Raw genomic sequence first — 13,956 nt, 5'->3', positions numbered from 1 at the left:
TCAAAGGAGGCTATATCAACCCTGTCTCAGACAATTAAACTAAGACATTCAGTCCTTGAATTTATTTCTCCAAAATAAGAAATAGAATGAGATGAAAATCTAGTATTCTAATCTATAAGCCAGGGCTTTCCTACTAGAACACGGATATAACTTCACAGTAACTGTTATGGCTTGAACTGTGTCCCCCAAAAAGATGTTGATGTCTTAATACCTAAGAATGTGATCTTTTTGGAAATAGGATCTTTCTGGATGATCAAATTAACATGAGATCATCGAGGTGAGGCTTAATCCAATATAACTAGCATTCTTACAGAAAGGGGAAGTTTGGACACAGAAACAAATATGCACACAAGAGAGAAAGCTATGTGAACATGGAAGTTCAAATCAGAATGATGTATCTACAAGCCAAGGAATGCCAAAGATGCCAGAAGACAAAGATTCTCCACCAGAAGGTAGAAGTGAATCATGGAACAGAGTCTTCCTCACAGCCCTGCTTGTCACCTTGCTCTCAGAATTCTAGCCTCCTGAACTGTGAGACAATAAATTTCTGTCACTCTAAAGCACCCAATCTTTGGTACTTTGTTACAGCAACCCTAGAAAATCAACCCACTAACTATAAGAACTAGATTTTCAGGGGCGCCTGGGTGGCTCAATCGTTAAACGTCTGCCTTCGGCTCAGGTCAGGATCCCAGGGTCCCACACTCAGCGGGGAGCCTGCTTCTCCCTCTCCCACTCCCTCTGCTTGTGTTCCCTCTCTTGCTGTGTCTCTATCAAATAAATAAATAAAATCTTTAAAAAAAAAAAAAAAAAAAAGAAAGAACTAGATTTTCATAATCTGGAAAGTCTAGACTCAAAACTAACTGGAAGGAAAAAAAAGAGACATACTTCAAATACACAATAGATTTTTCTCCCCAAGCTTAGCCAAGCTACTTAGTAAGCTTTGCAACTTTGGACAAGTCATCCCCTTTGAGTTTTGATGCTCTTATTTGCAAATTAAGACAGTTGTAAGAATCAAAATGAGAGAATGTACAGTAAGTTATCTGCAGTCTATGAGAGCTACATAAACATAATGTAATGTTATTATTAATATGATTACATGATGATGACCTAGTAAAAAATATAGAAACACTAAGTATCAAGCCATAATTACTTACCTACAGAAGATGTGCTCACACCCCCCTAAACACACAGGCTCCCTCAGAATATGAGTGCTGTTTGAAGAAAAGAAAACAATCAAGACTTAGGTCATTGTTAGATAAACATTTTACACCCAACATTTTATAAATCCAAGGCGTATCACTACCATAGTTCTCTTTCTCAGAAGATATTAAGCAGAAAAAGAAATTAGGATGTATTTATTTGAAAGGCTGTTACTACCTGATTAAATACTGTATCCTCACACATCTGCTGGACTCAAATAGCTACTACCAAACTCAGTACACACTGTAACATTTTCTATAATGCACATACTGGGAAATCACAGAAGCAACTCTGTGCAAGTATCTCTATACTCTTACAGGCAAAAACAACCACTGGCTCTGCTTCTTTCAACTATAAGATACATCTTCACCTAATGATTCAAAGTACAGACCATAAATTTCAAAATAAGACTTAAAAATAGAATGACCATATATTATCCATATGAGAACATTTCTGAGAGTGAAGGGGCGTGATAACTGAATAGGACACCGGGACAAGCAGGTATAAACCAGGGCTGACCCAGGAAAATCAGGACATCTGATCACTTTGACCCTAAGAATTCACTATTTCCCATAGGAATACACTGGTTTCTGGCTATTGTTAAGTGGCCATTTACATTTCATTGATGCGTTGTCAAAAATACACCCATTCTTTCAGTTCACAATTGGTTGACGGTTTTGTTCTTTAAGCAACCGCAAATAGGAATCATCATTCTGCAGACTGAATGAGATTCATGGCATTGGGGGAAGAGAGACAGAAACACAATTTTGTCCATCAAAGTACCTGCTACATTTGATAACCCTCTGAAAGTAACAGTACTTACTTATTAATAAACACATCAAGTCATTACTTTCAGAGGGCGTAATGCAGTGAGAGCAAACAGGAAAAATAAAGCTTTCAAAGGATGAACATTTTTTTGTGCTTGGTTTATTACACTAACCTTAGGACCTTTAGGTATTTACACCATTATTATCCAATTACCTCTGTACACATTACCACATATCAATAAAAACAGTTTTCCACATTTCTTGAAAGATCAAAAGTATCACACTGCACATTTTAATAGATATGAACATTAAAGTGAAATTGAGCTTTCAGAAAGAATGCTAAAAACAGTACACACCTACAATGTTATCTATCCTCAAGATACCAAAAATGGTGCTCACTGACATTATAAAACCCATTACTTTTTTAAAACTCACAATATCTGATTTTTCTATCACACTACACAGATCACAGCAATAAAAATATGACTTGTGACATGCCAGCCACTTTTGTGATTCTGGCAATTAAGATGATCTCTGCTCCAGCGCCCATGCTCCTCCTGTAATTTTTGTTCATGATTTCATCTACCAAATCTCATCTCTTATCTCCTAATCAAGCGTGCTGAATTCTACTTCATTCCAAGCTCTGCTCTAAGTTCTCAGAAGTGGTGGTGTTTCACCTCCCCCATCATAATAATTCCCTGTATCTCTTTCATTCCATCACTCTGACCAAACCTCCACCTTCAGGTCGCGCTCCACCTTGAGAGAACACCATTCAGTTCATTAGCTCCTTGGATTCCCTAGGCCAGAGTTAACTACTTCACAGTCACCTTCACCACCACCCCATTTCCACTGACCTCTGAGACACTCACAGACACCAATCTACAAGGCCAGATAGGCCCCGCAGTCCACTCCTTCCTCGCCCACTCTCAGGCTATGACTAACAATTATAAAAAGACAGGGAGATAGGAGTGCCTAGGTGGCCCAGTCAGTTAAGCGTTGGACTCGATCTCAGCTCAAGTCAGGATCTTAGGGTCGTGAGACAAAGCTCCGCGTTGGGTTCAGTGCAGAGTCCGCTTGGGATTCTCTCTATCCCTCTCCCTCTGCCCCTCCTCCTGCTCGCTCGCTCTCTAAAAAAAAAAAGAGAGAGAGAGAGAGATAAATGTGTCTCTATACATTTAGTTGGTAATTTCTTCACCTTTGCATCTCTACCAAAGTGGCACATATTTGCGGTGAGTAAACAAATGAATAGATGCTATTTGAAACAATCTCCATGCTCTGAAATCCCATTAACCTGACTGGAGATGAACAGTGTGAGCTTTTCACCACCCATTCCTACCTCTTCATCCATAATGCTATCCGTCCCTTCAGGCTCAGAGGAAAAGATCTCCTGTAGTCACTCTTCCTTCTTAAAATGTGCTGCTGGATCTCTCCCTAGATCCCTTATCTTCTCTGTCTCCTAAAGTGGTCTATTCTCATCATTATAGTCACCTTTCTTCTTCCATCTGCCTAAACATGCACAGGTAGGTACTCTCTCTTCCACCCTAAAAAAAAGCACTTTCTTTAGATCCTGCCTCTCACTCTACCTTCAACCCCAGCTCTTCCCTACAGATCAAAGGTCCTAAGTGCTGTACAGAGTTCACTCCATCTCCTTACCTCCCTAGCTTTAACTCCCAACACTGCTGAAACTGCTCCCCAAAAGCACTTTTAGGCCTCATTTTCCCTGACCCTTCTGTGAAGTAACGTTGACCTCAACTTCTTTCCTGAAACCTTTCCTTCTGTTGAGTCTTAATTTTCTTACAGCACATTTATCTGCCCATTTCAGCATTTCGTTAACTGCTTCTTTCCTGTCTCTCAATTGTAGGCTTACGCCCAGGATGCAGTCCACAGACTTCGGCTTTCTATGGTAGTACTCTACTCAATGCCTTGATTCTGTTTCTAAACTTAAATTTCCTTTCTAAGATGACTCTGAACCCTTTATCTATGGTTCTGATCCTTCACCCTAGCGATGAGATGCTACAGTGTAATTAGCAATGAATCTAATATCTATGAATAACTGATCAACTGTACTAATTATTCTAATTAGTGAGCTAAAATATATTTTGTTGCTGTTAACAGATGAAGAACAACACTGGAGGAGTGACGGAGAAGTATGTGCCTGTGAGCATAGGGGAAGGAGCAGGGAGAGGGGTGTTATAACCAAGACTGGGAGGGAGCCATGTCAAGTTCAAAAGAATGTTACTGAAGAGCTCAAAAGTGCAGATGCAGAGGGTGGCAATGATCTATGTCAGAGCCAGGCTTTCTGACAATGCCTAGAGCTTAGCTGAGAAGATACTGTGGAATAAAACAATTTCTATTACAACCAGACAATATCTACCAAAATTTTAAATGCACCCACTTTTAATTCAACTATTCCCCTGCCAGGAATTTATCCTTTAGAGATGCTGAGATGCTTGCAAAACTGAAACTTCAAAAGACCAAAAATATCTACTTAAGACAGGATACCAAGAGATTCCAGAGATTAAGAAATAATAAAACTAAAATGTCATAAATACATATATATATATATATATATATTTTTTTTTTTTTTTTTTTTTTTTTTTTTTAAAGGACTCAGAATAGCATAAGACATCTCAAGGATAACAGGGATGCCTGGCCTTCAAAATAATGATTGAAAATTATTTTGTACTTCAAATTCTATACTTAGTCATCTTCCATAGTAGAAAGTTAATAGATAATAAGAAAACTCATCTTTTAGAGTAGGAAGTTAGAAAGTAAATAAATAAATGTCTAAAATGGAAAAATTCAAGAAGTAGCAATAGAAACATATCATTTGGAAATGTAGACGTAAATTATGAAGAACTAAGAGATGAAAGAGGTTGTATCTGAAGTACAGATGAAGCAAAAGAATGTTTCCATTATGTCTTTGCCTTATTGACTTTGTTGACTATGTTCATGTATAATTTTAATAAAAAATTTTAAAATGTAAAGGCCAATGGACAAGGATATTCACTCCAGCACAGATTACCACAAAAGACCAGAAACAATCTAAATTTTAATCAACAAGGAAATGGTTACATACATCATGACACATCTCCTGATGTACAGCATCTTCTCATCTGAGGCAGATAATGCTGATATAAACACAGACAACCTCTTATTAAAAGATACACAAAAAAATTGATCATAGTGGGTCCTTAAAGAAAAGGATTCGGGCTCACCTGTCATTCACTTATTTCATGGCCACATACCTTGATATTTTAACGCATGTATTACTTTCAATTTTTAAAAACTTATTATTAAGAAGTTCTTCACAATCCAGTAACTACAAAGCAGGCAACCTTTTCTTATACTGCTCCTCCACAAAAACTCTGCTCTCAACAGTCTGCAAAATTTCTCAAATAACACCCAATGTCCAAAACCAAGCCCAGGACTGCTTAGAATGTTCTCCCCAGCCTAGAATACCATTCCTCCCTCCCACCCCCAAAACTATTCAAGCCCAACACGTCCAAATACTATCCAGGATGATAAAATAAAAACAACACTGAACAAAGAAGCACAGAAATTCTTGGATTTTAGTTTCTATACCATCACTTATGCAAAATCTGTACCTTGCACCAGACACGTAAGGACACAAGGTTGCCTGCAACACAATCTATATACTAAGGGGCTTATAATTGAACTAGGTAATTTTATAAGCAAAGTTAGTGTATGACTTAAGAGAAGTACGAAACACTCTAACGTTCCAGAGAGATGGAATCTAGTTGGAGCTCTGGAAATCAATGCTGAAAGCGAAATATTTTGTATTTTATCTGCTTGATTCCCTATTTTTCCCACTGGTCTCCAAATAGATTGTAGCCCTACAAACAAGAGATGTTGACTTTTATTTTTTCTGAGCTCCCCAACACACTATTACCTCCCTAGCATGGTGCTATATGAACAGCAGAATTTCGATAAATCCTTAGTGAATGAAGCAAATGGAAAACTACACGCAAAAATGTATTTATATTAACAATTCTATTTTATCCTTACCCTATTCTTTCTTTGATATACATATATATTAAAAAGAAAGAAAAATACAGAAGAATAAGAAAAGACATTTGCATGGTAACAGGATTTCTGTACCTTGAAAATTCAGCTACTCTACTTTTTCCCATCTGCAGTCATATTTCTGTTACTTTACATGTAGTTGATTTGGAAAGATCGGCGCAGTCAGAGGATTATAACTTAGGGAAGAACTAAGTAGTGAGAACAAACAATCTTTTTTTTATAAAAAGGTCCTATTGAAATAAAAATTTCTTTGCAAAGAAGAAATAGGACAGTAAATTCAGCTGAGATTACAATACGGAGGCAGACCTATTTCTTAACAGAACAGCTCCCTAAGCTTCTATGAAATAAACTGCTATTTAACGTTAGGCAAGACAGCTAGCTACCACAGCGCTCTTACATTTTAGAAAACTGCCAGGTTATTTTGCCAAGTGTGGACCAACACATCTGGTTAACAAGTTTTCCAAGCCAATTAAACAATTTCTTGTATTTATCTTTAGAATAAACAAAATTGTTATCAAGTAAGGGATATGAATAATGACTCAAAAGCATCTTATTCTGTGTATTTTGTATGCCAAATTCAAGTAAATCACATGGGAAAAATTTTTTAAAAATCATGGCTAATTGTTTAGTGTTAGTAAATAATGAATAAATCAATGAGCCAATATACCAAAAAGCCAAATGGGCAACAGACTTCTATCTATTAACGATTAATTATAATAGGATCTACTGTTATGAGACAGACAAGCCACAGAGAATATCATGTATGTCTGACTCAAACAGTACCGGTTTACTCTGTCCTCTATTCCCTTTCTTCCAAAGCAAAACAGTACCTAAGTAACTGTCCTTAAAGCTTCACCTCTTCCACCGAATGTTCAAATGTTGAGTTTCAAGGCTCAGACACAGGCGTTCATCTTTATATTCGCTTCCCTGCTCACTTCTAGAAGTATGCCTTAAATTACCATCTTACATCCAGATGACTGTCAAAAGTACACTCCTAGCCTGAAATCCCTCCTCTAAGTCCCAGACCCATATAACAACTCCACTTGTAAGACGATCCCCTATACTATAAGAAACAGATGCTCAATGTCTCTGGTAAGTTTCTCTGGCAGTCCCAAGCCCTATATAATACCAGGTATGTGTAGGCCTGTGCAAGTCACGGTTCTAGCTCTAACTCCCAGGGAGAAAGACCTTTGCCTTCTACATTTGCCCTAAGTCCTTAGTCATTGTTTACTATGGGTAACTAACCCCAGGAAACTATGGAGGATTCTTGGTGAGGCAAGTGAAATTAACCAGGTCCTTCTGGTATTTCCACCTGCAAAGACTCCTCAAATGTCATCCCAACTTAACCTAAATTCTTTTATACATTAATTTAACAAACACTAAGAAACTATGTCTTCAGCACCGTGGCTACAAATGTGAACCTGTCTTTATGAAATGTGTAATATAACTGAAGGCAACAGGTTATCAAAGAATCAAAATACCACATTAAGTAAATCAATCCCACAATTAGGAGGGATATATGATACATGCTGAACACCAATGATTTGTGCCCTTTTCTGGATGTATGTTAAACCTCAATAAAAGTTTTAAACAAAAATTTACATCCAGTGGAAACTAATAATTATGGAATCTGCAAACTGAAGGGAGCCTTAGAAAGGGCTACTTAGTCCATTTTCCTCATTTTATAGATGAGGACACCAGAGTTACAGGGAAGTTAACACTAATCGCTTCTCCTTAGGAAATATGCAAACCGACTCAATAGTCTGTTTTAGGCCACTAATCACTCTCTGATCTGACCCTTTCTTAACTCTTTGCCCACCTGACTCACTTCCCCTTTATTCTACAGTACCTTTTAGTATATTGTGATTAGCACATTCCACCTGTCTCCATCTATGAAAATCTTTCCAAGGCCCAATTCAAAAGCCATGAAGCTTTCCTGTACTGGCACCATCCCAGTACTCTTCTCTGCATCTCCGTGGCCCTCATCCTAATTTTCCCTGAACTCTGTGTGCATTTTATCCCTTACAGTTAAGCATTTGCTTCTTAAGAGTAGAAAATGTCTCACCATAGCATCACTAACGTAGTGCCTCAGTGATCGCTTGTGGTCCTAACAAAGAATCAGCACCAGAGCATGCCAAAGGAGTAATCATCCCATGTAAGGATCACTGGCCTATTAAAATGCTTCTGAACCTTCAAAACTAATGAAGGCAAAAGCTTAACGCTGGGGTCAGGAAATCTATCCTGTGTTTTACAAACATTCATACAGCACTTAGAACATAATAGGCACTGCTCTAAGTATCTTATAAATATTAACTCATTTAATTCCCATAACAACCTTATAAGATAGAAACTACTACTAATTCATTTTGCAAATGAAAAAAGCATACAAAGATAAAATAATTTACCCAAAATCACTGAGCCACGACTGGAAGCCAGTGTTCAAAATCAATGCTCTCAACAACTAAGCTATTCAATAAGTGAAAACAATCCTGACCGCCTTTAAAATGACGAAAGATAATTTAGAAAAATAAAATCCCCTACCCTAAAAATCACAAGATTCCTTTTTTATTTTTTACTAAAAGTCGATTTAAAACGTGCTAGAACTCCAAATTACATTGTAGTAGAGGTCAAAGCCCCCCTGTTCCAAATGGCAAGCGGTACCTAATTATTTTAATTCACAAAATAGTGTCATATGACATGTGGGCTTTTACACTACAGCTCCTATTATTTTTTTCTATTGCCTTTAGGAACATGTTATTACTAACTATGCTTTCTGCCAGCTTCTCAAATGACATAGTCGTCCTCATTTTTCCAAATCTTTAAATAGCTTCTATCTGGTTGTGAGGCTTGGACCTAACACAAATGTCACATCTGGCCTCTTGAAAAATTTCATCCCCTTCACCTTGGAGCCACACTCATGTTAAAGGTCAAGAAAGGATGCCCTGTAATGTAGCCAATCCACCCTCACCCTCAAGTAATGCTTCCTGCAAAATAGACCCAATATGCTACGCGAGACAGGTGACACCTGGGAACGCAATATAGATGACAGCTGCAAGCTGAATGTGAGGGTAATCGGGGTAATCACTAGCCCACTGGGTAGAACTCTGAAACTCTGTAAAAGGGCATACTGACACACAATTTCAAATAACATGACACTGCTATGAATGGTGGGTAGCAAAAGCAAGCAGCAGACCATCCAGAGCTGCTCCTTTCAAGCAATGATATCAGGCGGATACTAGGAAAAGGCAGAGGTGGAAAGAACGGGTTTGGTTTTTTTGTTTTTTGTTTTTTTTTTCTCCCCATGGGTAAGGAAAAACTGGCCATGCTTTATTCACTACGAACAGTACCAAAACATACAGACACCGAGAAGACCACAAAATCATTTCTAAATATTAAATCTCATGGGATATAAAATTTTACACTGAGAAGGATCTTTAAAGTTAAGACATTCTATTCATTAAAACAGTTTGGCCAACTATAGCCTATGCACCAAATCAAGACTATCTTTGTACAGCCTTGAGCTAAGAATGCTTTTTGGGGTTTTTTTTTTGTTTTGTTTGAAGATTTTATTTGAGAGAGAGAGCGCGCCTGCACAAGAGAGCATGAGCAGGGGAGAGGGGCAAAGGCAGAGGGAGACGCAGACTCCCTGCTGAGCAGGGAGCCCTATGCGGGGCTGGATCCCAGCATCCTGGGATGGTGACCTGACTGAGCCACCCAGGCACCCCTGTTTTTAAGGGCTGTAAAAAAACAAAAAGAATAAGAACAGAGACCGTGGCCAGCAAAGCCTGAAATAGTTATTTTTTGACTCTTTACAGGAAAAGTTTGCATAGCCCTAGGTTAAAAAATGCAAAGAAACAGGTGAGTTTAGTTATTCCATCAGTGGTTCATATACTAATTTTTTAAGAAAAATCACTGGAGTTCACTATTATTCTCCAGCCAACAGAATGAATTATATTAAGTCTGGACCTAGTTACTAATGTCCACTTTCAAGCCTCTGGCTCTTATTGTCTGCTCACTTCAGTTAGAAACTGGAAAAATATTTGGTTGGGAATAAAAAGTGAAATTGGCTATATTAGATTTTAGGACAACCTATAGATTATTCTTATAAATCACCTACTTTGTCTTCCCCGAACCACTCAGCAAGCAGGCTATACTTCTTTGTATTTTTATAAGACGGCTATTATTTAACACTTATCCTTTGACAACCAACATACTCAACACTGTGCACATATAATTTCATTTAGTTTCTTCCCTCCCACAGAATGTTAGCGTCATAAGGATTGAGGTTTTTGTCTGCTTTGTTCACTAACGAAGCCCTAGTGCCAAAACAGCACTTTGCTGGTGCTCAATAATATATTATTAAGGAATCCTCATAGGTGGATGAGCTGAGCACTATTATCACTCAGGGAAACCAAGGCAGAGAATTTGAATGACCTGGGCCATAGTGTCAAAGCTAGAACCTGAACTCAGACAGTCTGACTCTCCAGTCTAAGCAAAGCACTAGGCTGCTGCCTGCCCTAATGCCTTCCATACAAAAATGTCCCATCCGAATGTCTAACTTTTGTTGAACTATGAAGGTATAATTATAATTGCTTCTATTATAGCAACTGGCAGAGCCAGTTTTAAATTTCTTATTCTCAGATGGATGACCCCTGTGTTATGAAAAAACATACACGACTCAGAATGTCTCCATGTGCTAGCGAAAGTGCCACTTTTCTAATGGGTGCAATGATTTTTTAAAGTCTTATAAAACAAAATATAAGTGCAAAAGTCTGTGACAGTTAAGTCCATTTTTTTTTTTTTTTTAAGATTTGAGAGAGAGAGAGAAAAAAGAGAAAGAGAGGGAGAAGAGGGGGAGGGGCAGAGGGAGAAGGAAAGGGAGAATTTCAAGCAGACTCCCCATCCTGGGCTAGATCTCAGGACCCTGAGATCACTGATGCGAACGGAAATCAAGGGCCCCACGCTTACCCTACTGAGCCACCCAGGTGCCCCACAGCTAAGCCCATTTCATTTTTAAAGAAAAAGCTGCGGTGTTACTTGTACTTTATGTATATCTAAGTTCTGCAGGTTGGAAATCAGAGGGAAAAAAAACAAATCAAAACAAAGTCCAAAAAAGAAACACAGTCAGGACAGCTACAAGCAGAGAGAAAACCTGAGTGATACTGATGCAGAAATACTGAGCTGTACGCACAGCAGGTGCTCAATCAATGCTTTTGGAAGAAATGAAAAAGGTGACAATTCCTTCTTGCGTTTTATAAACCTACTTGGTTTGTACAGTACGAAAAGCTACAGGAAAAGAAGCATGGAATAGCAGTCATGAAAATGATGTCTTCAGATATAATGAAAACCTGGAAGTGAGAAGACTCCCATGGCGCAACAGCATGAAGGAAAATAAGAAACAAAAAATGATAATAAATAGCATCCGTAAGGGATGGAACCTCGAGCCGTACAGGCTTTTTTTTGACTAAACCAAGGAAATGAGAAACTGAGAAATAGAATGGCGGCGTCCATCACACAGCTATCTTGAATCTACCCCAACAAGGGTACCCAAAACTCTCCCCAGAAAGAGCTGCTACGGAGAAATGGTCCAAGGGCCAGCTAAGCAATGGGCGACACTGCTTCGAACTCAGCAGCCCTCGGCAGAGGTGCCGTGATTACTTTGGTCAGCAGGGGTCCGGGGCCCTGTAAAAAGTGCAGATGTCTTAGCCCCACCCCAGCCCTACGAAATCAATCTCTGGGGCGGGGCCTGAGATCTGCATTTTTAGCCACACCTCCAGACGAGTCTCCGGCCCGCTAAGTTCGAAAACTACCAATCTTCGTTGGGTTTGGTGAAGAAAAGGCAAGAAAGCCGCGCGGAAAGGCTGTGAACGGGGCCCAGGGAGGGGCTAACTTAACACCAGATCCCTGGGCAGGTACTAACTCTGCTCGCCAGCCCGACTGCGGGACGGCAACGGGAAGAGGGAACCCGGGGTTTGAAAAGATCCCCGCCCCCCCGAGATTGGGGCGACCCTGACCCCCGCCCTCGCGGCAACCCGCCCGAGGGTCCGTCTTTACCAACGCGAGCAGCGCAACAGCTTCTCCAGCCGGTCGAGCGCGGCGCGGCTGTGGGCCCAGGCCCCGCGCCCCTCCGGCTCCATGGTGGGCGCAGGACGAGGCTCGTTCCCGGAGCGGACCCTCGGCTGCCGGTTCCCCGGCATCGCCCCGCCTTCCTGGGAAGGGCTCCTCCCAGAGCTGGAGCCGCGGCGGGCTCGGGCAACGACCGAGACGCCGCAGGCCCGCGACCCGACCCCGGCAGAGCAGTCCCCGAGTCTGGGCGGGCAGGACGCTGGGGGGCGGGGCCCGAGGGGCGGGGCCGCGGAAACGCGCCAAAAGTCCGGGCGCGCGAGACGGGAGGGGTGGGGCCTGCGGTTGGCGGGAAAGGGGGCGGGTCCAGATCGCCCGGAGGGGTGAAAACGAGAAAAAAAGCAAGTCCTTGGCTTTCCTGAACCGACGGCTCTAGGGACCTTCGGCAAGGCTTAACGGATGGAGGGAACTTTTAGTTGAGAATAATCTCTAAGGACTGCTGTTTCGACTACCGTAACACTTGGGAAAGCTTTGATCATGACACTGAATATGCCACCTTCTTTACTCCTAAAGTTAACTTTCTCCTCCCCTCCACCTTTTCCAGGCTTGTTTTGTTAAAGATGTGTCTACCCTCCACATAAGAATCCTTCATTGATCACCATATTAAATGGATAACACCTACTGAGCACCCTTCACCCTCCCCATCCAATCTACTGCCAAATCTTTGCGTTTCCCTCCTTGATTTACTCTCAAATCTACCCACTTCTGTCTTCACTCCACCACAGGCCCTTTGTCTCATTCTCACCTAGACTGTTCCCATAGGTTTCTGGCTGATAATCCCTGTGTCCACCCACGTCCCTTCCAATCCTTAGGCTACAGTGTAGCCATCTAAAATATTTCCAAATAAACACTTGGTTAGTAGAGAATGGGTAGAACTAAGATCTTATAGGGTGTTTTAACTGACCTATAATAGCATAGTAAACCAAATTTTTTTTCTTAATCTCACAGGTAGTCAAGAAATTGATTATTAACCCTGTTAAGCCAATGCTTACTCTTTGCAGAGCCTCAGAGAAATCAAACTCTAGGAGATTTGAAATGTTAAACTTAAAGCGTTGCTATGGTGTGTGTAACGGAGTAAACTGGGGAGTTCTCACACTTTTTTAATTAGGACATAATGTAACTGATGAGAGTAAATGCAAATTTCACATTTTGGTAAAATGCTGTAAGGACCAAACAGTTGTCACTGGCCTATTTGTACAGTGCTGCTAAATGAATTGTGATACAGGGGCAATGAGATCTTCCTCCCATTAGTTTCCTTTTCCTTCCTTCTGCCATTGCCCCATTACCTCTCGCCGAATCGCATGAAATTCCCAGCAGCTGTTTGATGGTGGCCATAATAAACTCATCAAGAGAATAAGCAAGGTTATTCTCCCATCTGCAACTTGCCCTTCTACTTCCTTCCTTCCAGCCCTGTCACAGTGCAAGTGGAGGATGCTTTACTTCTACTTGTTAAATTCCAGTATAGTTAGCACAGTGTTACATTAGTTCCAAATGTATAATATAGTGATTCAGCAATTCTTAACATTACTCAGTGCTCATCACAATTAGTGTACTCTTGGGGCGCCTGGGTGGCTCAGTCAGTTAAGGGGCTGCCTTTGGCTCAGGTCATGATCTCAGGGTCCTGGGATTGAGCCCCACGACTGGCTCTCTGCTTAGCAGGGAGTCAGCTTCTCCCTCTTCCTCTGCCTGCCTCTCTTACTCTCTCTCTCTGTCAAATGAATAAATAAAATCATAAAAAAAAAGTGTACTCTTAATCTCCTTCATTTATTTCACCCATCCCCCCACCCATGTGCCCTCTAGTAACCACCAATTCTCTATA

General features: G+C 40.5%; 1 protein-coding gene across 2 annotated transcripts in view; it reads right to left on the bottom strand.

Moving 5' to 3' along the window:
* BARD1 (BRCA1 associated RING domain 1) overlaps positions 1-12,308 on the bottom strand; it is an 84,754-nt gene extending 72,446 nt beyond the window's left edge. The window contains exons 1-2 of one of the 2 annotated variants that reach the window (XM_032402785.1): positions 12,069-12,308; positions 1,155-1,211 (exon numbers count right to left, since the gene is read on the bottom strand). In XM_032402785.1, coding sequence (XP_032258676.1) covers positions 1,155-1,211; positions 12,069-12,211 — 200 coding nt within the window. In that variant the 5' untranslated portion in view covers positions 12,212-12,308. Of the gene's footprint in view, positions 1-1,154; positions 1,212-2,821; positions 2,966-12,068 lie in introns of those variants that run through there. The other variant, XM_032402790.1, reaches the window with a different exon arrangement.
* Between the last annotated feature and the right edge of the window lie 1,648 nt (positions 12,309-13,956).

The sequence above is a fragment of the Phoca vitulina genome, unplaced genomic scaffold, assembly GCF_004348235.1.
Source record: "Phoca vitulina isolate PV1807 unplaced genomic scaffold, GSC_HSeal_1.0 scaffold1, whole genome shotgun sequence".
NCBI lineage: Eukaryota > Metazoa > Chordata > Mammalia > Carnivora > Phocidae > Phoca > Phoca vitulina.
Note: the sequence above shows the minus strand (reverse complement) of the source record. Positions and strands in the feature narration are given on the sequence as shown.